Source organism: Columba livia, chromosome 1 (genome assembly GCF_036013475.1).
Source record: "Columba livia isolate bColLiv1 breed racing homer chromosome 1, bColLiv1.pat.W.v2, whole genome shotgun sequence".
NCBI classification, from domain to species: domain Eukaryota; kingdom Metazoa; phylum Chordata; class Aves; order Columbiformes; family Columbidae; genus Columba; species Columba livia.
The window spans coordinates 98,331,084-98,357,588 of NC_088602.1; the positions used below are offsets into that span (position 1 = coordinate 98,331,084).

The 26,505-nt window shown below is 42.2% G+C and overlaps 1 protein-coding gene across 8 annotated transcripts; it reads left to right on the forward strand.

Annotated features, from left to right (window-relative positions):
• Nucleotides 1–137: 137 nt before the first annotated feature.
• On the forward strand, nucleotides 138–22,951 carry NDP (norrin cystine knot growth factor NDP). Of its 8 annotated transcripts, XR_010473868.1 has the most exons (5): nucleotides 688–877; nucleotides 11,337–11,397; nucleotides 12,083–12,429; nucleotides 19,752–20,051; nucleotides 20,265–20,808. XR_010473868.1 is itself a non-coding variant. In XM_021286523.2 (4 exons), the coding sequence occupies exons 3-4, from the start codon at nucleotides 12,256–12,258 to the stop codon at nucleotides 19,977–19,979; spliced, it is 402 nt and encodes a 133-aa protein (XP_021142198.2). In that variant the 5' UTR covers nucleotides 219–877; nucleotides 11,337–11,393; nucleotides 12,083–12,255; the 3' UTR covers nucleotides 19,980–22,951. The 8 variants fall into 8 exon arrangements, 6 of the variants coding, with proteins under 6 accessions (XP_021142199.2, XP_021142198.2, XP_064925861.1 ...); XM_021286523.2 differs by having other exon boundaries at nucleotides 219–877; nucleotides 11,337–11,393; nucleotides 19,752–22,951; XR_010473867.1 differs by lacking the exon at nucleotides 11,337–11,397 and having other exon boundaries at nucleotides 660–877; nucleotides 20,265–20,434.
• Nucleotides 22,952–26,505: the final 3,554 nt, after the last annotated feature.

The following is a 26,505-nucleotide window of genomic DNA, read 5'->3' on the forward strand; positions in this document are numbered from 1 at the left end:
TCCAATCTTATTTGAGAGAAGCTTCCTAATTTCATGGCAGGTTATCGGAAGCATTGGAATTGCAGATTTGCAGACAAATATTTATACAAAAAAATGCTTGACTGCTTACCCAACTGGGGAGCCAGGGAGTGTCAGATGACTTTGATGACCAATTGTAGTAAAGCAGCACAGCTTGAATTAAGGATATCTGAGATCGATCATGGCTAAAAAAAAAAAAAGTTCTAAGAAAAACCTGTCAGAAAAAAGACCAATGAGTAATCTGGGGAAAAGTCAGTTTGTCTATGGATATTTTCCAAGTACAAACAGATATCACATTTTAAAAATCGTTACTTTCATATTCTTCATTCAGCTCTGTTGCTGTGCTTCTCAGTAGTTTGCTTTATCTTGCACGCAGTGTATTTGTTTAGGAAGGAACTGTATTCAGGATTTATATTCCACTAGCTTACATATGCCACAGCGTACGTATCTTCAGATCCGAAACAATAACAACAACAAAAAAAGCGCTTGCATTTCCTTCTGTTTCCTGGATTGCCAATAATAAGAAGTCCCTGCAGAGGAGAGCTTGGCTGGTGGTGTTTTCTGATTTCTCAGATAACAAGAGCTTCACATTTCTGTGGAATTCCCATTTGCCAGTGAGCTGCTGCTGCCGCTGCCCTGATTGATATATGACTGCAATGGCACTCTTCCATTTGACATTCCCTCTCTCTCCCTCTCCCTCTCTCTCTTAAACAACAGCCCTAACTTTTGTGTGTTGCAAATATAAAAGGCAAGCCATGTGACAGAGGGACAGAAGAACAAAAGCATTTGGAACTAGCAGGACCTCTTTTTAGCTCTGTGAAGAGTTTGAGGAGAGGAAGGAGCAGTGCATTTTCCAAAGGTAAGCACACAAAGAAGAGATTCCTCCAGATTTTAAGTATTATATGGACTTAAACTGAGTGCTTAATCCCTTTATCTGAGTGACGTGTTCTCCTTGTAGTATTCTTTATATTTAAATATTTTGATGTGATCTAGTACCTGTGTCTCCTTACCCTTGTATCCTTATATATCCTATCTGAAGGATGCCTGTATACAGTCAAATAGGTAGCTCAGTGTGTTTCTGACCAACTTAAACACCTGTCCTTGTGAGCATACCGGGCTCATGTCTGCAGCTCTGTGCTGATCCTAGCTGTGTGGATTTGGAGTGAATGGACACGCTGGACTCTGCCTTGAATTAATCAAGAGAGCGCCGGTGTGGCCAGTACCCTCTTTGTCCCACTACAATAGGGCTCTATGAACACAGGAAAGCATGCTAATTTGAAGCTGGACACTGTTTACTTTTATCACTACTTACGCATGCTGTTCTCTTGCCAGTCATCTGTCGGAGTGCTTAGAATAATTTGAAACAACAGGCAATATTTATTTCTAGCTTTGTGTGTCGTGCTTCGCAGGAGCACTGTTAATTTGCTCATTATTGTTTATCCAAACTTCCGGGAAGACTTACTACAAATTGGACAGCACTGGTGAAGGATTAGGAAAGATTTAATATACACTCTGGATTGGCTGAAACCTATGAGGAAAGCCACAGTGTTTGCCTTTGCTGTAGGGCTGAGGGGTATATTTAGTAGGTAGCTGACCTCGTCAGCATAACACATAATGCAGCTTGGCTGTGCCGTCGGTAGCTGACACTGGAGAGGATGCTGCAGGACCCCAGACTGCCTGCTGAAGGAGAGAGGGAGGCTCTCCTCGGTTGCTGGCAGCTCATTTCACTGTGTATCAGTGTCAGAGGCACGAGCGTAAACTGTTCTCTCTGTCTTTGGGACAAAAGAAGAGTTTCACTGTTATGAGCACAGTGACAAAGTGTCAGTGTAGTGTAACTGTGAGGCGCGGGAGTGGACACTGCCCTGAGAGAGCCCAGCTGAGGAAGAAAGCCCTGTCTCCGCAATAGGATTCAGGTGAGTGGATTCATCCTATAAAAGTTCAGATTAATGCGTCCAATAGCAGAAAATAGAGTAACAAAGATGAACAATGTGAAGAGCAATCTCAGTACTGTTAGCTAACTGCTGTACTGCCAAAAAAGCAGGCTCACACAGAGTGCTTGTTGTGGGGGGTGATTTTCTTGTGGCAAATCTGAATTTGCAAGACAATGTGTGTGGACCAACTCTTGTGGGACTGTCAGGCAGATTTCTTATCCTACCCCTTAAGCTAATTTACATTTCTCCCATAACCTCCCCATAGCACATCTTACTTGTTTCTGCCTGGGACAGCTGCCATGAAAAGTAACTTAAGGTTTCTGCAGCTCCTTAAAGATGAAAAAATGTTTCCTATATGCCAAATGTTACTAACAGTTCCTAAAGCTTTGTAACTGTCCCAGTGGCTGAGAAGTGATCATTCTGCATATTGGAAAAGGACAAGCAAATGATTATTTAAAACCAACAGTGGAGACAAATCAGTTCCTTATTGCAAAGTAGTTGTCTACTAGAAGCAACCCAGCTGCCTGGTGGGGTCAATAAATGCCACTGTAATAATCACAGTGCTGTTATTTATCCCTCCTCAAAAGAACGTCTTCATTTTAGGACCTCTATTATTTTTTTTTTTTTCTTTTGAATTACTAACAATGCTCACTTTTGCTTGGACTGTGGGACTTTACTCGTATCTGTGAGCAGTAATACATACAAATTATGCCCTTGATCTAAATAGAACTGTTTGAGGAGTAATTACTTACCAGTTTGAATCAGGTGTTCCAAATGTGACGTATATATACATTGACATGATTTTGCTAGAATAATGAAATCTTATTTGCAATATCGTATTATAAGACGTTTAAAATTTTCCAGTTAAAAGCAAATGTGGAAGGAATAGGTATTTCCAGCTTACAAAATAAAATGCAATTTGTTTTAGTGAAGGCATATAATTAGGCTCTGCTGCTGATTACTCTAGTTACAAACTCAGATATCTACCTGAAGGTGTCCCATGTAGGATCCCTGAGTTTGTGCAGCACCTGGTTATGGTCAGATGCTGATAATTCCTCCTTGCAGAGCAGGATACTTGTTATGGACAGTCTTCTGTACAGTTTGCGGTAGCAATACCCCAGGTATTTACCTACACATGGCTGATGTCCTCAAAAGCCATCTACCTGGAGTCAGCTTCATTTCCTGCTTCCCCTGGGGCTGAGTATGTTCCATTCCTGGCTTGCCTGCTCTCAGATGCACTAGGAAGTCCTCAAGGCTGTTCTTGGACCTTGAAGAGAGCTGACTCTCTATGGTACAAAGCTTGCATGAAACCATTGAGACTTTTGTTTTTGCAATAAGTCTGGCAGATTATTTGTTTAACTGAAAGCGGAAAGTAAAAACATCCCTTTATTTTTCAAAGTACTACCATTGTAATTACTATTATAAATATTGGATAGTTGTATTGCAAATACACTACAAATTCCTCTGCCTCTAATGTCCTGCTGAGTATTAGGAGAGACTTGTCTCACTGAGTTTTAGAAAAGTTTTGCTAGATGAGACCATACCACGGTCTCATGTTATTTGAGTAATCCACCTCTTGAGTGTGGCTATAAGCGGCCACATCAAAGAAATACATAGAGACCCTGTGGCAAGCAGCTACAGCATAACTATCTGTGACAAAGGATTTTTCCCTAACCCCATAAACTGAATTCTCAGAGTCCTGAGAGTTTCAACCTTTCCAAAAACTCTTTAAAAATAAAACCCTTGTGGCTGAAACCCTCCCATACGTAACAGGTTCATTTGCTGAGCCCAGCTAAACTTTTGCCCCCTGTGATATCTTGTTCCACCGGATCATTGTCGGTTGTGTAAACATGTGTTTCTTTTCATCAGTGTTAAATGTGCAGCTTCTCAGCTCCCCTGCCCTACTCCACGTCCTGGTATCTCAGGATGGGGTGTGTGGCTGTGCCCAGTCCACTTTGTTTTTTTTTTCCTACTGTCTTGCTTTCTGCTCAACAGCCCTTTTGCTGAAACTCAGCTCAATGGCAGGAGAAAGGTTTAGTTGCATAAGGTTAATTTCGTTGCCTCTCTGGCCAAGACCACCCCACTTAGCCCATGCTTCTGTGCATGTATACAAAGAGATGTTGTAATCTCCACTGACTATGATCAGCTGTTATTTCCTTTTTATATGTGTCAGTGTGGAACATATTAAAATTTCTCAGTAGTGGTATGCTAGGAATCCCTCTGATGCCCCACCTCTAACTTAGCAGAACAATAAAAGCAACGTTGTAGTAAGCCTTTGAGCAGCTGGTCATCTATATATTCCTTCTTTTTTCACATAATCTGAGTCTATTATCCGGGTAGCAGTGGCACTACTACTTCCAGACACCATCAGTCCTTGTCCTGTTTTCTGGAATTTCGTCGTGAGGCACAGAGATCTTTTTTACCACAGATGAGTGTAGCCTTTCTTCTGGTGTCAGGGTATCAGGCTGCTGATGCCATGGAGACACTGTTCCTAGGAATTTTACCACATCACTGTTTTTCAGCTTCTCTTTGTTATTTCTTTATTCGCATCAATCATTGTTATGGCTTATGCTTGTCACATTTATGTGCATATTATTGCTGAGCTACAAACTGTGTCGGTCCAGCAGTACAGAGGGAGTGCAGGTTATGTTGCCCTTTAAGACATGTGAGTTGAAGATCTGAGTTAATGCCTCAGCTCTGGTTTGGCAAAGGTTAAGCATACCATGGCAGTGACAATCGCATTACTGTCATAGCAGCACGGCTCACAGAGAGTGGGACCTAGGAGAAAGCTCTTCCCCTTGTTAGAAGATATAAAATTGTTACCATGAGTCAAATATTTAGGTTCCTTAATTGTCAGAGACTGAGGTATCTGGATGGTGGTCTGAATTTTGCCTGCATATAAAAAGAGAGGATTTTGCCCCTATGGTCATAAAAGAGGCAATATCCCCTTCAATCATGCGCTATCTCCAGCATGCATAGTGCTCTTTGCTCGTCTTGGTGGCAGGGATGTCTTTGCTTAGTATTAAAGAATAAGAAACCCGTTCCTACTCCTGCATCTATTGATGACTACAGTGCTTTGAGTTCTCTCAAAAATACATAAAAGACTGAGAACAAAAACTGCCCACTTGCTTGTAACACACTCCAACAGGTAAAGAGCACATGCCCGAATTGCCCTCGACCTCTCAGCAACTTGTAATTTGGCCAAGAGTAATTTTGCCTCATATTGGGTCATAAGACTAAAGTAGAGGTAATTACTGAAGCAAATCCTATAGCTAATGCTTAGCTGGGAATATTTGCACTGTAGCCAGCAGTCACCCTTGCTGGTTTGCTTCATGAGGTGGATGGGTGGCCTTAGGCAGCTCAGCTCTGTGCCTGGTGCTTCACTGAGGGGTGACCCCATCCAGCACCCTTTGGATGAGCAAGTGGAAATCTCTATTTATCTCAGTTCCTGTCCCAGACTCAAGACCATTACTACTCTGATATTCAATGAGACACAAGAATAAAAAAAATTCCAAGGCTGGCATCGCCTTGCAATTAAATGGCTCTACTAGCTCATTAGAGAGAGATCCCATATATGCCCTTAATCAATCTATTTGAAGTTTCCTGGAAGCAGGAAAAGGAAAGAATAAAAATACAAGCGCTCTTTTGTCTACCAGTAGTTATTCTTTGCAAGTGTATTAGAAACCTTTTCTCCATGTTGGCCTGTGCCTGTCTGCTGGCTGGGTGCCAGCTTGCAGTACCCACTAGAGTTTGTTATTTCGATTGCCTAGCAGGAGGAACCGGCTGTTAGCTCTCCCCCTCTCCTAGCTACCTGAAGGACTGGAAATATTCTTGGAAACTTCAAAAGGAGAGGGAAGCTCAGACAGCTCAAGTGCTATTCAGCTTAATTTGTTCCACCTCATGCACTGGGTCCCTGCTATGTGAACACTTACAGGGACCTTACATGAGCTGCCCCATTGAAACCAGGGGAACCAGTCCCTTGTGTACTCATCCCATGCTTGCTGATGTTCCCATAGGTACTTGTGGCCTTGTGCTCTTCCATTATATTTGTTGTGATTACTGTGTTGTTTCATATGCTTCAAATACCATGGTCTTCTTATTTTTTCAGTCTGCTTACAGTTACAGGTATTCATCTCCCGAAATATTAAAAGACTTAGCGAAGCCTCACAGCAGAAAATGACATGCAGGAGTTTCTCTCAACCTCCACCAGCATGTCTGACATTTCTGACTGCTCAATTTTTTCTGCTAATTTTTTACGGGATGGTGCTCCGCTGTCAGCTGGCTGGCAGGTGGTAAGACAGAGCAGCCTCAGTGGGACCAGATGTGCTTCCCTCCTGTGGACAACCAGACGAAGAGGCTTCTCCCTTCTTTTGAGCCTCTTTTCCTTTCTACTGCCTTTTCCCTTCCCCTCTCCTCTTGCCCACCAGCTGCTGCCAGCTCTGGCCAGGAGTTCATGTTATTTGTGCATCCTCCTCACATGCATGATGCTGTGTAATGGGAGGATGGAGGTTGCAGATGATGGTTGAAGACATTCCCTTTGGTATCAGAGGGGACAAGGCCCAGCACAGCTGGATGTCAGGAGGGCAAATGCTCATTTAGCACAGGGCATTGGGGAAACATTTTACTTATTTAGACTTGTAAGGATCTCATTCAGAATATTTATTTTGGTATTTGCCCTGTCTCAGGAGGGGAGGAAACCTGTTCAGATGCTGCACAGAAGCATTTCACAAACAACTGGAGTTCCCTGTGTTCACCTGCTGCTGCCCAGCTGCTGCATGGCCACTATGTGACGTTGTCAGGTGTTTTGAAAGGCAGTTGCACAGCGGAGTGAGGATTTTGAATGCATATATAGGATGCCAGTTACTTCACTTCTGGAATAGAAATGGCTACAGTGAAATAACTAGATGAGAAGATGACTACACTTATTTACAGAGCTGAAACAAACACTGGGCCTGATGAAGCCTCCGAGTTGATTCAGCAGAAAGCAGGATAGTACGCAGCATCTTAGGTTGTCTCTCCTACTACATAAACTGTTCTCCTTAATTGCTCAAACGGTCACTTGTACCATTTTGTCCCACAGCACACAGTTCTTCCAAAATGGTTCCTGGGCATAGTGCAGTTGGTTTTGTGGGCTGGAAGCCATCTGAGTGCCATGGAGGCCGGAGGAAGTCTGGGAGCAGACGACACCATATGGCCACAGCACTGGAGCAACACTGTGAGGGCCTTTAATGTCCCAGCAGAGGCATGACTTTAGAGCAAGACTTGAGCTGTGGACACACAGAACAACCATGGCTTTAGGAGAGGGATACCCCTTCACAATGGTAGCTCTGGTGTAAGGACAGACCTGCTGCTCCTGTCAGCTGGGAACTGTGGTCAAGCATGGGTAGCTCTGTACACAGAAGCCCTCCAGCCAGCTGCCCAGCTGAAGTCTTGGGAGCTCATTGCAGGAGCAGAAGCGATGGTTCCCCAAGTTCCCTGAAAGTGCAGATCCCCTAGTCAGAAATTCTTGTGATGGGTCACCATGGGTCATGCTAGCACTGTGACCAGGCCAGCAGAGACACTGCAGGTCTTCCTCATGCCCAGGACTGGGAATCAGCTCTGGCAGATGGCTCCCCTGATTGCTTCCCCAGCCCCCTTTTTGGCCCTTCTCATGCCAGTGGAGAGTTTAACCCTGCAGAACAAACCCTGGTGTAACCCTGCTGCATAGTTTGTCCAACATGGTCATTTCTACTCCGGTCCATATCTTAGAGTGCAGAACCCCCAAATCCTGATCTTTTTGGTGTAAACTTTTCCAGGTTATATGAAGTTCTTGAGAAACACATTTTGGACTCATAAAAGTCTTGGTGGCACTTTTGCTAGAATAGGAACAGCAAACTACACACATGCCTACATAAGCACATATATGGTTTGTGACGCTTTTTTAGGGCTGGAGTTTGGAGAAAGTAAGTAGTCTTGTAATTCTTCTGTTTACATAGCAAATTCAGAATGAGAGAACCACATGGTAGGATACAAGTAATTGTGTTTACTAAATATGCACAGCATGCAAGGCCAGGCTTAGTTATATATACACACTGCTGCTCCAAGGGGATTTTGGCAGCCTCCGAAATGTAAAAGGCATTAAGTGACTTGAATTGTACCCTCATAGTCAAGCAGGAGTCTCAAACATGGAAAATGCAGAACAATTGAAGGCCAAGCTGAACATACGTGCATGCTTAATTCATGGGGCTCAGGAATAGGGAACAGCTAAGTAGAAGTGCACCATAAATGAGCTTTTCCATTGCTCTCTTCGTACCTTCCAGGGTAAAAGCTGTGCAGATCCAATAGACCTTTGGAGAATTGCTCAGTTCTTTATTTTTTCCAAGATACACAGCAAAAAGGGAATTTCAGTTTGCGTTCTCACAAAGTGACTGGCTAAATAATTCCAGATGATGGAATTTTCTTGTGTCTTTAAAACAAAACAAAATCTTAACATTCACCAGTCTCTAAATAATATTAAGACTATGATAAAAAATATTTATGTCAGCATTCAAAAAGCAGTTAATAACAGCATAAAGTTGGAAAAATAATCCTAAATCTGCCCCTATGTCCATGTGCAGTACAGTCTTGGATTGTATGTTCTTATGGTCATTCTTTGGGATGTCTTCTTGTTTTCCCTGCAGTTTTCAGGCAACAGATGTAGCAGTTTTAGGTAACAGATGTAACAGCTTTTAGTACCTTACCTCTCTAAGAGTTCCTGAAAACTAGTTATTTGGAAAGGGTGCTATAAGCCTATTAGTAACAACAAGTAATATCCGTATAAGTAAATTCTGCAAAAAATGGGAAGTAGTGGTTTTCATCCACTGTTAGGTCAAATATATTTGTAGCTGATTTTCAGCCTGAGAATAGGAAGTCACCTTTGCATCTTTTTCACTACAGGATTCTGTAAAGAGCTTTTAGCTTTCTTTTTGTTAGCTTGGCAGGTGAGCAGTTTACCACAGTATTTGACATGAAAAGAAACTGAGGAAAAAAACAGCTTAAATAAAAGAAAAAAATATGTGAAATTGTTGATTTTTATTAAAAAATATTTTCCAAATGAAACAAAATATCATTATAAGTACAGTTATAATTATTAATGATTACTGGTGTATTTGCTTCTGGTTTTGGACAGAAGGATAGACTGGGAGCTACCTGAGTCACTCCTGATGTCATGTACTCTCTAGGCTTTTATAATTTCAGACACTATTTCAAAGGGAATATAACCTTTTTATTAAAAAACAAAGTTAATTTAAAGTGAAATGCCATTGCACAATATCAGCTGGAAATGAAAAATGCCATGTCGACACTCTTCATCGCAGTGATGTACTTGGGTGAAATTATTTAGACTATTTTTACACAATCAAAAATCAACACACTAACTTCTATACTTTTAAATGCCCCTGCGAGACTTCTTACAATATATCTCAATTTTATATGGCATATGTACTTGAAAAATGTAGATATATTTTTCACACAGCTGTGTCAGGAGATACTAGCATGTACAAACAGCCTGGTGTTGTCTGCAGTCCTGCTTCCAGTACCAACACACTCATTTCGCCAGTATGTCCATCGACAACTACACAAAATATTTTTGCACAAAAAAAGGGTCACATTTACATCTGCGGCCTCTCTTTTTACTAACAAATATGTGATAACAGTGCTTCTTTCTTCTTTCAAAGTTCTGTTACCAAAGCAAGCCACATTTCTTTGCCAGGGAAGTATCAGGGCAATTTTAAAAGATTGTGAAAATGTTAATATTCTTTTGAATTGTGCTGTGCTTATCCAGAAGGTACAGATGTCTTCCTTTTCTCACATTTTTCCCTGCTTCTTTCCAGCTCTCTCCGAGTGTTTTCGTGAGGCAGACTTTATGTTATCCAATTATTTAATGAAGAAAACTAGAGAGATGAGCCTTTGAAAACTGAGTCAGGACTCCAGATTTCTCTCACTGTATTAAATCACACTTATCAAAACCACAGAAAGATATAGAAGCACAAAATTAACAGTGGGACAGAGAGAGTGGGAAAAGGAGATCCCTGGATGTAATACTACATGAGATGAGACCGTCCAATATCAAGTAAATTTATTTGGACAGAGAGGGAATTACTGGGTGTGTAATACTGATTAACTATGTTGGAAAGAGACCTTGCCAAGTAGCATGTTTTGGTCAGCCTCTTTATAAAGAAAAATAGGAATGTAGGTAAAAGGTTACATATTAAAAAAAAAAAAGTGCATCACTCCTCCTGTTAGCTAATCCTTGGGCATCATTTGCATGAATCACAGTAGTACAGTTCACTTCTGGGAAGGAGTCTGTCCCAGCTCCCATGACTGAGAGATATTTGTTGACATGAATGAGACTGTGCATAAATGTGTCCAAGATCCTAAGTGTTTAGTGTTGTTTAAAAATCTTATACAGCAAAGATATAGTATTTATTTTTAATGCCGTATCAACTGAAAAACATTTGCTTGAGGAAAATACACTAGGTCATAGGTCAGACTCTGGGAAAAAAAAACATATTGTCTATTAGAATCAAAGCCACATCATTTTTCCTTTCCTACTTAGGCACATGGACAATAGTTTGAAACCCAAAAAAGGCTTTAAAAATGTCTAATACACAGAGCATACCTAATTACATTTCTTCTCAGCATGAGACATTGTATGTCACTTCAGCCCGACAAATCCTGACTCCCAGCTTGGATGAACTCTGCAAGTGTTTCTCACTGCTATGCGCTCCTCTTACAGAAGCGTTTGAGCAAGTTATTATATAAAGAAATACGCAAATCACCAAGAACACTGGAGGGGAGACCTTGTAATTTCAGACTGTTTGGGAGATGAGTATCAGTTGGTTTAGAGCATCGCCAGAAAATAGTTTTGAAAGAGGCTTGTATAAGGCAATAAAGGCACACATCTGCTCTTTAAATAGGCAAGAGGCTCTGCGAAGCATTTCTGCATGACCAGAGAACTGTTTTATCACACGTTTTGTCAGAAAGTCCTCACACTTTGGACTTTACTTGTAACTATCCTTTGCTTCACCAGGCTATATTTAGTTGAATAGTTCATAACCCTTTCAAGCTATATAGCTCTTTGTTATAAAAGGAAAATTAAACCACCCATTTGAGACTACGGGCTTTGTGAGAAGGATCAAGGGGCTGTTAGGAAGCAGCTGAGGGAAATGCCTTCCTTACCCTGCCAGCACAGAGCTCTGGGCAGCATTTCTGAGGTTGTCCTGTTTTCTGGGGGATCACCTGAATCAACATCTGCCAAAAATCCAGATGGTCAAGTGCTAACCTGTGCGACTCCACCAGTATATATTTTTTTTCTCAATCAATATCTGGGAAGTACTCGGATATTATGGAATATGATGTATTTTTCAGATGCTGCTCTTTAATTAACAAGGAAGACACCATCACTGAGCAAGTGCAGCCTGACAAGTAGGCAAGTAAAGCATGCCCACCTTTGCGTGTCTGAGCTTGGTGCTTGGGAGGGCGGGACAGTCAGAGATATAGGTGCAGGTCCCCCATGCAGTGCAGGCCAGTGCTCAGTGAATTTCCCAGGGGACTGCCCTGCTAATATGTGGGCTTGGACTCTCTGCATTCCTTCGTTCTGGGGGTGCCCCATATCCTTGCAGCACAGAGGTTGTAGGAAAGCAACACGCAGCTCCTAGAGCTGAGGTTCAGCCTGCATACAGCCTTTCCATGTGCTGCCTGGGCCAGAAATTCCCACTTGTAATGCAGCCTAATTTTGCCCCCCAAGTGTGTTTTTTGGTACTTTGAGTGGATACACAGTCCTCACAATCTGCAGAAGTCTCTGATGTGTTACTCGCCACCAGTTTTGAGCGGAACCCATTAGAGGCATCACCAAGTAGTGACGAATGGCATTGCAGCATTTGTGATGTTCAAAGTCAAAAGATTTTCCCCAGCAAAATGATAGAGCAATGCTTAAAGTAACAATGCCTTGACATCTCTCTCCTAATGCCACATAATCTACCTCCCTACTCAGAACATGTAGTTTGGCTGGCAAAAAAATCCTGTGTGCCTTAATATTATTTATGTCTGTTTTTCTCCAGAGCTCTCTTTGGTCAGGATTGTGATTTATGTTGTTTGTATTCCATCTATGGCAGGAGATTCTTTGACGGATTACAATCTCAGCAAACTCCAACTCGAGGAGAAGAATGACAGCTAAAAGACTTAAACCAGACTTTTCACCATCCTGGAAAGGGACTGGCTGCCAGCATTTGGAGTTTTTTTAATACTCTACCTCCCTCTGCTGTTATCAGTGAGAAGTTTCTCGACAATGGGAAATCATGTAATTGCAGCTTCGATTTCCATGCTCTCGCTCCTGGCAATGATGGGAGACACTGACAGTAAAACAGACAGTTCCTTCATGATCGACTCTGATCCCACCCGCTGTATGAGGCATCACTATGTCGACTCCATCAGCCACCCTATGTACAAGTGTAGCTCGAAGGTAAGGACTTCCCTCACCCCTTTGCAGCAGGGTGCTGTGTCAGCAGAGTTGTTAAAATGAGCCATTTGCTGTGATTTTCTCTGCAAAAATTCCTTGCTACCAAAATCCAGCTGCAGAGACATACAGATGTGGAGACATCTATGTGTGTACATCAGAACTGGGGCTGGAGAGACAGGTGCTTGAGTCTCTTTCCACTTTTTCAAAAGGAAAAACATACTATGATGGTAAAGCTAACATGCAGTAAATGATAAGATTCAAAGGAGCCCGTTGAGGTTTCAGCCACCCGCACTAAGAAGATGGGCTAGTTTTGAAGTTCAGATCCTCCCAGTCAGCCTCTTCTTTCAAGTGAGTCTTTAATCCAGAATATGTAAACTTGTAACTTTTGAAGTCCTGAGATAAAGAATCAAACTGTAAAATGGTAATGAAAAAAAGAATGTGAAAAACATCACTAATTTTTTTTTCCTAGTTAGTTTCAAGTCCTTTGTTTCAATACAGAATGACAATTGGAAATTTACTGTAGGGCTTAGGAGCAGAAGGAAATACAAGATTGCCTTTCATTTGGGATTTCAAGGCTGAAAAGTTTTGCGTTAAAATGGTTTAGCAGCCTGCATATGTAGCCTACAGTCACTTATTTAATTGAGTGGAGAAAAAGAATGGGGAGAAACAATGGGAAGATCCTTGCTGGTCCCTTTCATATTGTCCTATTCTTTTCTGGCTAACCCAGCACATATTCAGATGTACAGTCTCCGCCTGGACCATCCCTCTGTCCCGCAGAAAGTGGTTTTGCCTATTCACCCACATCCCTGGATTAACAAAAGGCAACAGCCACCAGCACCAACACTTTTGCCAGCCCTGTGTTGGGTAAGAGAGCGATGGGAGATGGGTGGGAGATCAGAGGTTTTTGCCTCACTGCTCTTGAGTTCAAACAGTAAAATCATGTATTACTTATGATTCAGGAGAGATATTTTGTTTTGCTCTTAGCCTAGACTAGACCTTCTTACCATCTGGGAAACATCCAGCATTAACATACAGAACTGCAGAGATGCATCTGTTTGTGCAATACTGATTTTATTGCAGCTGACTCCAGTGCGAGGCAAAGGTGAACAGTGTGGGTGGTGTGGGTGGTTTTTATTTCCTGGCAAGGGGGTGCCAGCAGCCCACTCCCACAGCAATTCAGATCACCTGTTACATCTGAGAAGCCATAGCTACTGCGATGGTTTGGTCCAGGAGGGTGATGCTCCTCCCAGCTGGCCTTCGCTTTGGCTCCCTGCACTGCCAGAGAACAGGAGGACCTGTGGTACATAATGTTGGCAAGATGGTAGGTAACCCCCAGAGGCCCTTTGGTCTCTAGGTTTGGGTAGGATCCCTCTCTGCCCCTCTACATGCAGAAGAGCAAATATGAAACAATCACTGCTTTCCCTAGGGCAGTGAGGAATGTAGAGTATGACTTCCCTGGGCACGCTGCCTCAAACAAAAGAGGATAAACACAACAGGTTCCAGACCAACCCCTAAAGCAATTCAGTCCTGGAGGATGAAGGATGGGGTTTCTCTGGCCCAGGGCCAAAGGGTTGCCTTGTCCTGGTCTTTCCTGTGGGCCATCATCTACCCACCACCATTCCCCCGCTGCAGCAGGTTTCCACAGGATGTCTTTGCCTCCAGTTGATCCCACACTACCGCCAGCTCTCCAGTGGCCACTGCCCCAGCCAAACCCTCCTGTCCCTGGGCCAGCTGGGCTCTTACTGTGAGGCTGCTTTCCCCACACTCCCAGCCCCTCAGTTCATCACACTCATGCTTACCCAATGGTCAGACCCTGACTCATCACCAGCTATGGTTTTCTTCTGTTCTCAGGGCATTGCCTCCTACGCAGCCCATGGAAGGTAGCAAGGAAGGGAGGAAGGGAGGAAGGGAGGAAGGGAGGAAGGGAGGAAGGGAGGAAGGGAGGAAGGATACCCAACAACAACTCAACTTTTTAACATCCCTAGCAACAGAGAAAAGCAATCAGGACTTTAGGAGTGGGACTGATGGAAATGAGAATAAGGAAGGCCTTGTAATGAAAACCATATTACTTCAAAACTGAGCTTTGAGAAAAAAGCTGTTGACATAATAATTTGTAACTCTGACTGAAAAAATGTTAGTGATTTTTTTTTTTTTTAAATCAAGCCTTTAATGAAAATCATGTCTGAAAACATTATCACATCTTTTGGCTTCCCAGACTCCACAACCATTTCAAGAACAACTTTTTTGACAATCCTGCAAGTTTTATGGACTTTCTCATGAAGTGGAAAATGAAAACAGTTTCTATACTAAGTGAAATAATTTTGACATTTCCTAGAAATCTTGTCTCTGCTTGTTAGAAATCTTGTCTCTGCTCTGTTTTATAAGGTCTAAGGGATCTGAATCATCCTGCTAGACATGTGGCTTCTGTTCTGGATCTAGCACATAAACACAGACCAATATTAGACTTGCTAATGAAAATTAGACACAATGTCTGTTCCTATATATATTGTGATAAAATATAAACAAGTAAAAATGGAAGGTTCTTCTGGAGCAGCTGTGGGAATTGTGGTACTTTTTTGTTTCTGTCCAGTTTCTATTGTGAAACTTGAACTGACAGTTGATGCCAACCAGAGACTTTGTCCTTTTTTGGCATGATTTATTGGTTCCACCAAGCCATCCTTTTTCACTCCATATGTTTTCTCTTCTAGTGCAGCACAGAATTACAGAAGGTAAAAATGGCTTCAGAAATTGCAAGATGTTTTGCATTTGCCTTCTGTCTTGGTTAAAAAAGGATTAAGTCCACTGTGCTTCTCTATGGAGGCTGCCATTTGTACCCACATGGGAAGTAGTTTTGTTACATTTGGGAACATCTGCCCAATGTAATTTAATCATTAAAATGCCTCTTGCTTGTGACCTTAGACAGATGTTGAAAAAAGGTTTCCAAAGTCTTTGGAAACATAGTCCATTATAGTAACAAAATGTATAAAAGAGACATAAAGGAGGGATAAAAGAAGGTAATTTGTTCCTGAAAAAAAGTGTTTTCCTTTGACTTCAAGGAAATGTTTGTATCAGCTCATTAGGTTTTGCCTTTCCTGACCATACTGGAGTCTGCCTGACCTCTGTCATGGAGACCTACTGGTCTTCAATGTGCTGGATCTCCTTGTCACTGCAACCAGAGCTTGCTGAATTACAGTATTGGCTGTCACAAGTGCTTCCTCCAGATGTGCCAGAAGAGTGCTACCACTGACAGCCTCAGACTAAGGAATTCAGCCCAGAGAGACATAGACGAGATGAAGAAATGTTTAGCAAATGTTTGAAGACATTGGCTCATGAGGTAGCTCAGGAGATTTTCAGTAATTCCCACTTGCAGGCAGGCCATGGATACTGTGTGAAAGTTTGTTCTCATTCATCTCAAGCTCTCTGCTTTTGCGCCTCAGCTTGTTACTGGAGAGGAATACAAACACTGTTAATATCAAACCAGTTCACAACTTCTGAGTTTAAAGAATACAGCTCAAATGATCAGGAGTCAAATATTGCCTCAGATTCAGGTTGTTCTCTCTTGTGGCTGTCCAGATACATATGAGACTGCTGACTTTAAGTAAGAAAGCCTGTTTTTCCCCAGCTGCTTATACATGTCAGAGCCCCCGTGGTTCCCACATTGTGCTTCCGGATCCAGCATCACAAGGTGACACACACAGGCTCACGTGTGCATGGGACAAGGGGAGGTGAGAGGCACATGTACCAGGTTATAAAATAACCACACGTTTTTACTATATATACACCCAGTGTATTACTGTGCTATGCTGTCATAGCATTACTAATTATTTAGGTGATAATCTCTACTGCGTTATAGCATACAATGCAATAAACAGCTGGTGTGATTGATTAAATGGCAAAGCAAAGCCTACAAAGTACATGCTATTTCCAGCTCATTTGCACACATGTCAAAATTCAGTGGTGCTGTTCTGGTTTTACGAGGAGGAGGTTAAATTGTGCTGAGGACTTCAAGTTTAGAAAGCTATCAAAATACAAACTCTGAAAATTTTTTATCCTGAAAGCTTGACTTGATACTTATGGTGCAGTCTCATTTGTAAAAATTTACCCTGTAATGCAAAACCAGAGCATAAAACCAACCCTGTGTAATTTTACATGATACATATATTGACCACACTCTTTAAAAAGCTAAGCAGAAAGCAAAATTTGAGATTAAAATTAGAGTCTCCACAGAATAAAACATGTTTTTAATGATGAGGCTTGTTAAGCAACTATAAATGAAGTTGCATATTGAAGAAATATTGTCTGTTTTTTTCTTTAGAAAGCTTGCTGTTAATAAGAAGTTTATTGAGACACAGATATTGGCACATTAAGTAATTCTGCCCTATTATTACACTGCTGCAACTCTTCTGCAGTCTTAACCCTGTTCCTTGTGTGTTGGTTGTTGTTGTTGTTGTTGTTTTGCTTTGTTTCCCCTGGTGTTTCTGAAAGTACCTGCACTTACAGGAGCAGATGAGTGCCGTAGGAATTCCTCCAGTTATCAGTACCAAAAGTGACTAGACATTTCAGTTCCAGAAGCATCAGCCATGAGAAGTCACCTTCACCATACCATGTGTGCTGTCACATTTGGGCTGAAACAACAGAAACATAGAATGATATGTTATTTGGAAGGGATTCTGGAGGTCCTCTGAACCTCCCAAAAAGCAACTTGTGGCCATTGCATGTCCTTCATTTCCACTCCCAAGGAGTGCGTGGCTCTTTTCTCTTTGTAATTCCTCTTTGAGCAGTTGCCAGCTGCCGTTCGATTGCTCCGCATCCTCCTCTTCACCAAACCCTTGGGAATAGCCTGTGACAGAGCCTGCACACAGTCTGGTGAACTGGTCATGGTGAGGGACCTAACAAGAACTGTCAAGGTGCCAGGAAGAAATCTTTGTTAAATGTCCCAATCTGCTATCTTTCCTTTGAAATACAGGCAAGATTAGATACCTTTGTAGCTTTTCACCAGCTTCCCACCTGTCACTATGGGAAGTGAGTTTTGTTTATCAGGAGACAAAAGTAGATCTTCATCTGTCAGTAGTGGGGTGCTAGCACTGTAATAGCTGTCCCTTTCCCTGTTCTCATATACACTAAAGATGCTGGTATTATGGAACTTGATATAGCTGATACGTCTAAAGCCAGAATGTGGCTCAACCCTGCACTGTAATTTTCTTTCCACCATATTACTACTAACAGCTGAAGTGAATTTGCTTATGACTAGGCAGTATCACAGGAACGGGACCATGGATGGTAAAGTTATTAGAGAGCCACAAGAACCCATCCCTTACTTAAACCAAGAAACAAGATGGTACCAACCCCAGATCATCAGCTCATGAAGACATCTTCCTTGTGATCTGTGTTGACTCAAGTGTACTTGTTAACATATTAATACATTTACAAGTAAACCATTTGGCATGCAAATACTCTTGGAAGAGCAATTTTTATGTTATTTATGGACAATCAGTGCCTTTCCCATGGACCCAGGCAGTGCTGGTATTTCCTACTTTATACCAGAAAAATTCTCTGTCTTTCATCTTTCCTCATGACTGACTAAAGAGAAAATTAGACATTCGGCATACCTGCTTGCAAGACTTCGAGATTTGCAGCAAATTGATCATGTGTAGTGAAAGAATCTCAGAAGTGTGTAATGTTGTAAAATATTTACTGTTGCATTTGTAGTTCTTTTTAGATTGTCTGGAAAAATATGCAGATATATGCAGAATGGTTAAAATGTTATTTTCTTCCTTGATTGTAGGATAGACTTATGACTGCCTGCTTTCTCACCTCTGTCACATTTTGACCTTGTTGGGATGATACAAGAAGTTTATTTTGAACTTGCTGTTGGTTAATGAGAACTAGATCATATGGGCTTAACCAGTGTTTTACATAGAGCTTATGAGACTCTATCCCTCTTCTCTGCTCAACAAGGGGTTTTCAGGAAGGGAAGTGAGTGACTCACCATGGGCTTTCCTTCTTTAGTGCTTCCCATTGTGCAAGTTACCTTGCTCTGGTCACAGCTGAGTTGGTGAACTCAGGAGAAGAACCATGGAACCTGCACTACTTTTGGAAAATCTCACTAGTGAACCCTCATGTTTAGCAAAGAGTTCATCTTGTTTACATTTTCATTGCCTTATGCTATATGGTGCATTTTATGCAGATACAACTGATGCAACTATATATATACACATACATATAATTGCAAATATGTATTCAAGGTGATCTTTGTAAAAGGAATGAACTAGAAATTTACTTCTAAAGAAGCAACAAACTGAGCATCTTTATACTTCTACTTTATATGTGTATATATCTAAGCATTTGAGACAATGCTCTCGAGGACTAGTTCTGCTGATCACTTGTACATGAACTCAAAATGTTGGAAAATATTCAGTCGAAGTATCAATCTGGCTGATGATTTAAGGGCTTAGCTGCCACAGTTCTGGAGTCAGTAAGTCATAGTTGCAGTCAGTGTGTCTGGAAAACAGGGCTGGCTGAGATCATTTGGAGTCCTGAGGTCAGCCTTCAGAAAACCAAGCCCTGTAGTCCTTGCTTGTGTAAGTGCCTGGGGCTCCAAGAGGAGACTCGCTTTTCCTCCTGCCCATGTTACCTCCTCCACTCTGCTGGACACAGCTCATGGACAATGCATTCTGTGGGGCTGCATTCCCTCCATGAGGCAGGGAGACGCAGTAAATGAAGTGAGACTACCCAGACTAGATGTGTTGTCCCAAAAACAGGGTTCTATTCCCCTGGTGCACAATAAGCCAAATTGTAGCACACAGAGATGAGATATTGCTTATTACAGAGTTGCTCAAGTCTGAATGTCGGAATAAATACGGCATGTCAGAAAGAAAAGTAACAGCCTTTATATACAAAATCTGATCCCTACTCAGGGCAGTCCTAAAGAGCCAATTGGTTACACATTTGCATATTGGTTACATAATTATTTTAGCATATAATGAGCAACATTCAGCTAAAGGACATTTTATCCAACAATCTCAAGTTATATGTTGAAACAAGACTCAACTAATTGTGCAGACTCCAGAATGTCTGCACTACAAGGTCAGTAGTTTCTGCAGTTTTTGATTAGGTGTTTTGCAAGTCACTTTTATCTTTCTTAGAGAAGCAGACTGACCTAAAACTGAGAGGATTTACATACCTTTAGGTTAGCAATTGCCATCAGGATTCATTCTTTTAAGTGATAATGACTACAGAAGGAGATAGATACCCTTCCACTGGTGTTAGCTATGTGCTGGCAGTCACTGAGGCACATTTCCTAACCCATCTGTCTTCCTTTGCAGATGGTGCTACTGGCTCGCTGTGAAGGGCGCTGCAGCCAGACATCACGCTCGGAACCGATGGTTTCTTTCAGCACCGTCCTGAAGCAGCCTTTCCGCTCCACCTGCCACTGCTGCCGGCCCCAGACCTCCAAGCTGAAGGCCATGCGGTTGCGATGCTCAGGGGGCATGCGGCTCACTGCCACCTACCGCTACATCCTCTCCTGTCACTGTGAGGAGTGCAACTCCTAGGGATGTACCCGCCACAGCAGTTGGGGGACCGGGATGCTGCTGTCAGGGAAGGCTCCCAAGAAGAAACCCGAGGTGAGGCTGATGCTCCCAGCATACAGTTGCAGTGAGGACAGGACTAACCAGGCTGGATTGGATCTGAGAGCTAAAGTATAAAATATGCTGGGGCCCTGGATGGTGCCAATACTGAAGTGCGGGCTGTGACAAACGCAAAAGCACAAGGACTTGATTTTAAGAAGCCTTTCTTTTTTTCTGAAAGGATATTTTTGTGAGTTTCTTCTTTTTCAGGCTCAGCTTTGACTACAGAGAGGTGCTTTTACTTTAGGCCAAGAGGAAAAGCAGAGGAAAAGAGAGCAAAGTCATCGAGACAACTGCACTGCGCTCTGGAAGTTGGTGTTCAGACAGGGGATGGGCATCAATTCCCACATACAGCCTTTTAACCTATCAGTTTATTCTCAGTCTCCTAGTTATATTTGCCTTCAAAACAAACTGTTACTGGCAAGGGTTATCTGTCACTGATTTAGCAGCCAAGTGCTGGATAACTTGAACTGTGGTTTAGCAGAGATTACAAATAAAACATTGAAAAGTGAACTGGATATGAAATGTAGGGCTGGGATTGCCCAGCCCTCGCCCACTGAAATTATTATTTGCAGCTGAAATTATTATTTGCATTGTGCGGCATCACAGTTCAGTGGCTGAGCAACGCCTGAGAAGTGAAAAGTCATGAAACTTATTTCCCTCTAAAAGCCTTGAAATGTGACAGCACATCTGTCACAAGAGCCATTATTCAAACACTAAAAACTAATTGAAGATTAAAATGACACATACTAAATGGAGTCTTGTCTTAACTTGGGTAGACCTGTCGATGTACAGAGCCAAAGCCACCAGAATAATGACCAAGCCTAGGACTTATTTTCCTCTATGGCTCTGAGGCCACTGAGTGAGTACTATTTTGCCTTTTAAAGACATGCAATCCCAGACACAGGGGAATCACACTGGTGTGCACATAGGAAGTTTAAGGCAGAGTTTGAGTCCCAGTGTTATTCACTGGACCACAAATGCTGTGTTTCGATTTACCCCATTATCACAGTATCACAGTATGTTTGGGATTGGAAGGGACCTCAAAAGATCATCTAGTCCAATCTAACTGGGGTGCTGGTTGACTCACCACCCAACTTGGCAAGCTGCTTGAGGCATGGTACAGCTCTTGGCTCGGCACACATCCTTTGTGTGCACACAAGGATGTAAGAAGCTGTTGTAGGGTGAGTACGAGCCCAGACATCACCCATACGTGAAGCAGGGGTAGCCAGAGCTTCTCTGTAAAATGTGAGTCCATCAGCTGCTTTCCGCTGTATGACCATTGCAGAAAGAAATGAGGAATGTCCCCAGGAGCTGAATGAATTGCAGCGACTGTTAGGATGAAAGGATCACAAAATAACATAGGATCCCAATTTCTGGAATGGTATCTTTAGAGAAACTCTGTCCCTTCTCCATTAACATGCAGTTTTAGGGAGGTTCAGTCATAGTCTCTTGTGACTGCAAGGAAACAACATAACATATTACAGTTCTTATCTCCATAAGTGGCAACACATCCAGTGAGTCAGCAATATTTCTGTGATGTTCACATGAACACAACTAAGCCACTTTTTTGCTAGAAGTCATGAAGACTATCTTTGCTGTTCAGAGTAATTGATTCAGAGTCAGTGCAGTTTCTGCCCCTTGGTAGCAGCACCCACATGTGTAGTTCCACAGTTTTCTTCTGGGACAGGCTGGAGCAGCTCCCCTACACAGCAATGTCTGGTAGGGCCCCATGGTGAGGAAGTCCTAGCCACGTCCACCACTCAATCCATCTGTTCAATGCCATCCAGCCTGCCTGCAGCAAATACCATATGCGGCAGCTTGGGGATGTACGTTAACATTGCAGGGGGTCCCTGAGGTCTGCCAGGGAGGGCAGTCATGATGTGGTCTACACAGGAGTTACTGTGGATGCTTGGGCAAAGCCAAATTCCTTTGCCACTGACTCCTCATGATGAATACACGTATGGGATGTGAAGGCAGGCAGGTGACAGACACCGATCTTGTGAGTCGAATCCTGGAGCAGGAGGGCTGTCAGTCAGAAGTGGAAAACAATAGGGGCCAAGTACACCCACAGACACTGGCTAGAGAGTTTAGTGGTACATGGGAAGGATTGTCTCTGTCTTCTGGAGATGACTTAGAGATGGCCAGTTGCCAATAACACAGAGCTGTGGGCAAACAAAAGAGTGAATCAAACTGTGAGAAGCTGAAGGGCTCAGATTAAAATGTCCAGACCACAAGTGATGAGCCTTGGTGAGCTCATTAGACACCACTTGTCATTTCGGCACCATCAATCTTTCTTTTCACATCTGATGCAAGGTCTAAACATCAAAGGTTGAGTGATGGGAGCGTGAGCTGTGCATTTTCACCAGACTACTTTATAGGAAAGATCATATGTGCATCCCTTTTCCAATCTCTTTCAATCACCAGCATCTAAAAATCACATTCTCCAAAAAAGCACCACCCCCTACTGCTAATTATATGTAGAATATTCCAGTCCTTATGCGAATCATCAGCAGTACGTCTGATAACCATATAACTATACTGCAAAATACATGTGACCTCTAAGCATGGGTATCGAGACTGCTGCATACAAGCAATGCTATGGAGTTGTCCGACAAATGGGAAATGTTTTAAGGGAAACTGCTATATCCAACATTATGCCAGCCGCCCTGAGCTGTGCTGCCATTAGCCTCCTTTGTTGGTGCAAAATTGGATGCTGGGAGGCTGTAACAGCAAATTCAGGTGACAATTCACGGTGCTTCTGCATGGCTACAAGCAGCTCTGCTGGCTGGACAGGTTGCTGCAGAACAGCGTGGACCTCATCATGGTCCTCTGGTGAGGAGAGAGGAAGGGTTTCAGCAGAGAGCAAGTCTGAGCCAATTTAGAAAAAATAAAAAGAGACTATTCATAGTGAGAGTGTGGTATTTATTCCCACATGCCCTCTCCATCTCAGTGCCAGAGCTATAACTGCTCAAAATGGTCTCAACAAAAGCCTTTTTTTTCCCCTCTCACACCCCACATTCCTTCCACTTTTGCTCAGTTCCTCTAATGAAGTCATCACCTTGTGACCACAAAGGCTGTTACCAGGCATAAATATTTAGGTGAATTCAACATTATCTAATTTAACTGTTGAGTCAAATAAATGCATGGAAGGAATATAATAGAATGAATTACAGAACAAAACATACTAGTAAATAGCTAGAAATCGCTATCAAACAATGAATCAAACTTTCAAATTATCCTTTTAGCTTTGTCAGGCGATCTTCATATTAACATTTAAGAAAATGAGAAGTTATTCTTCAAAACTAAATGCCCTGAAGTCAGTTATAAATCCATATTCTGATGCTTTTTTATCAGTATTTTAGGCAACTAAGTGCCGAATGAAGCATACGAGTGCTACCCATGTTAAAATTCAGGAGGTATACTGAAACAAAATAAAGTGAGGCTTCAGGTAAAAACCACAAGGTATGGCTCATGGTGAGAAAGAGTCTAAATGATGCTTGAAGATGAAATGGTTTCCTGGTGTCTTAGCCTGACCACTTTGGATACTTGAGCTCTGTTTTTCAAGTCAGGATACTGTATAAATGCTTCTTAAACTAAACAACAGGGAGAGCAATGTCTAGTTTTCCAGACAATGTTGTGGGGCTTTTTCATTGTTAAAGCATCCTCTCACTGGGACTCAAATGAGAAGGCTTTGTCCTTTTTTGCCATCACTGCTCCTCATGCTTCAGGTACCATCTTCTCTCCAAAGAAGGTTGGTTCAGTTGTGACCATCCTTTGGTTTGCTCAAGATGAGATGTGACACAGACTTTAGACTGTCACCATCCTACACCCCCTTTTCTTTTGATTAAGTTTCTGAGTCCAGCTTTGCTTTTGAAAGCCATGTATCCCAGCAGTGGTGGTGTTACATTACAGTGGGAGGGATTGCACTCATGGGGACCAGAGAGAAGCACTAGACCTTCGCTGGTACCTTTAACTTGTGAGAAAAGACTAATCATGCCAATGCATTTTGTGCCTATCAGAAATAATCTGTGATTTGCCAGAGTAGAACAGCCCATGGCCTAGCAAGTTTTAATTATTCTGCTCCCAGCTTCAGGGGGTCTGTTAAACACTTAAAGCTGCATAGACACAAAAATGGTTTCCTGGTTCAAGCCTCATATGAGTCATAAAACTGAAGAACTCACTGCTTTCTTGGGGATATCTCCACTGACTTTCTTTACACCTCACCTTCCCCTCTGAGCTTGCAGAACTTCTACCAGACAATAGATCCTGGCTGTTTCCCAGTGACCTTTATCAGGGCTTTCATAAGCTACTGGCACAGCACTCACGGCAATAATGGAGAGGAGTTCACTGGCATGCATGGTACACCACAGCCTGTGCTGGGCATTCACATGAGCCTTAGTTGAGAGCTATTCAACAAGTCCTTGCAGCCCTGAAACTCAGGCAGGACTGTATAGGTTGCAGCCAGAAAGTTTTTGTGAAAGAGGAGAAAAATAAAAGATGAGAGGTTACTGTTTTGTGGGAGTAGTCAGATGCTCTGCTGCTTTGTGTGTCTCAACTCAGTGCTTAGGATCTCAGAAAATAGATGCTTCTGAGCCCCCTTCGGTGTTTTTTCAGTGCCTACTCTTATATGTTTAAAGGCAATGATTTCTTACTGAATTTGTCTGAAACAGGATTAAACTCTCTAGGAAACACAGTTCTGCTAAGTAAGGAATTTTTCCTCTGACTTGGGCCATAAGTGTTTTTGAAAAATCTAAACGCAATTAAAAAGTCAGGGAGGGTGTGTCTGAGGAAAAAATAAAACATATTACATACAGGGCAAAAGTGACTGACAGCTACCTTAGAGAGATTTTATTATAGCTAACAGGTATTGGGGCAGATAACCTTACAGAAGTGCTGCGTTGGAACATAGCAGCCCAGTAAGTTTGCAGTGTTGCACGTGTACAAATAAGCCAGTTGGAAATCCAAATAGTAAGTCTATTACTTTTATTTTGCAAGCAATGGGTCACAATCTTTACTTTTGGTCCAAAAGAAACAGGACAGGTAATCACTTGTCTGCAAGCTATGTTAGCAAGCAGGCTAATGCACTGAAAATTGTCCTTGGTGGTTCTATGATACAAAGAAAACTCTTTGTGTACCTCAAAATACAGAAGATCAGAGTTCACTAATGAGAATAAGTAATTTTGTTTGGCCTGCACCAAGAATGTGTATTTCAAAATGTTTCATTTTACTTTTTTTTTTTTGTTTTCTGTTAATAGACCACTTGGGAACAGTCTGGGAATCAAAAACATGTATGAAAAGACAAAAGGACATCTATCATTTGTCCCACTCTCAATTAGTACTTCCTTCAGATGCCGACCAACAGCACAGCCCATTAAAACAAAATTTTCAAAAGAGTTAATCAAATTCCCATGTAATCTCCATGTATTTATCTCATTATTTTTTTTTTTTCTAGGAATATTGAAAGAGCTACTCCTGAGTTAGGGCTGTTTTCATTCAGATATACAATTGCTATTGCAACCTATACACAGATCACAAGACTTCATAACACAAAACCTAATGGAAGTTAGCACTGATGTTGTGTAGTGCAGACAATTACTGTATAAAATGAGGATTAAACCAGGGAGCAACAGTAAGTGGTGTGCCAGGATTTATCTTCCCTAGTTCTCTACCTTAAGCACTAGAGGCTTTGTCTTGCTGGCTCTAATTCTGCCTCCAGAATGACTGATACTCAGGAGGGGAGGTGGAATGTCCTCTCCCTGAAAGCATAATTCCCCAGCTATGTAAGATATGGGGATCAAACCCCTGTTTGAGTTGAGGGATGTCTGAAATGAGACTCCACTGTCTTGGGTGAGCACGCTGCCGTGCCAGGAGCTGCACAAAAGGGAGGTGGTGCAACCACCAGTGTGGTTGTCACTAAAGACAGTGCAGTCTGAATGAGCTAAGCATGCTATAAGCATCAGCAGAAAAGATAAGCTTCTCTTTGGACTTGAGCTTTCTGTATACCAAACGACTTTAAGCAGATGTGAGTTCCCAGGTAGTCCCTGTAGGAAAGGCAAAGATAACCTCTGCTGGTCACAAAGACTTCTGTTGGAAACTCTGAGGCCAAAAATATCCCAGGAAGTTCTCTGAGCGTATTAGAAACTGGATTTGCAGAATAGAATACAAATAGCATTGAAAATACATTGCAAGTATTTCAGGTATTGAAATGGCATGCTTGCTGCCTGCTTTGCTCTTTGAAAATGAAATAAATATACTTTTGCAGAAGTAAAACATTCACAAGGGCAATCAGGCCCATAGCTTTATTAGGAGCAGTTTGGTACTATTAGATGTAAGAACTTTTGATCTTTTTGCTGTGTTCCTATGTACATGTATATGTACATATATGCAGAAAACAAGGCTCTATTTCACAGACATGTCCCTTCGGCCTCAGCCTTCTACCATTCCCCAA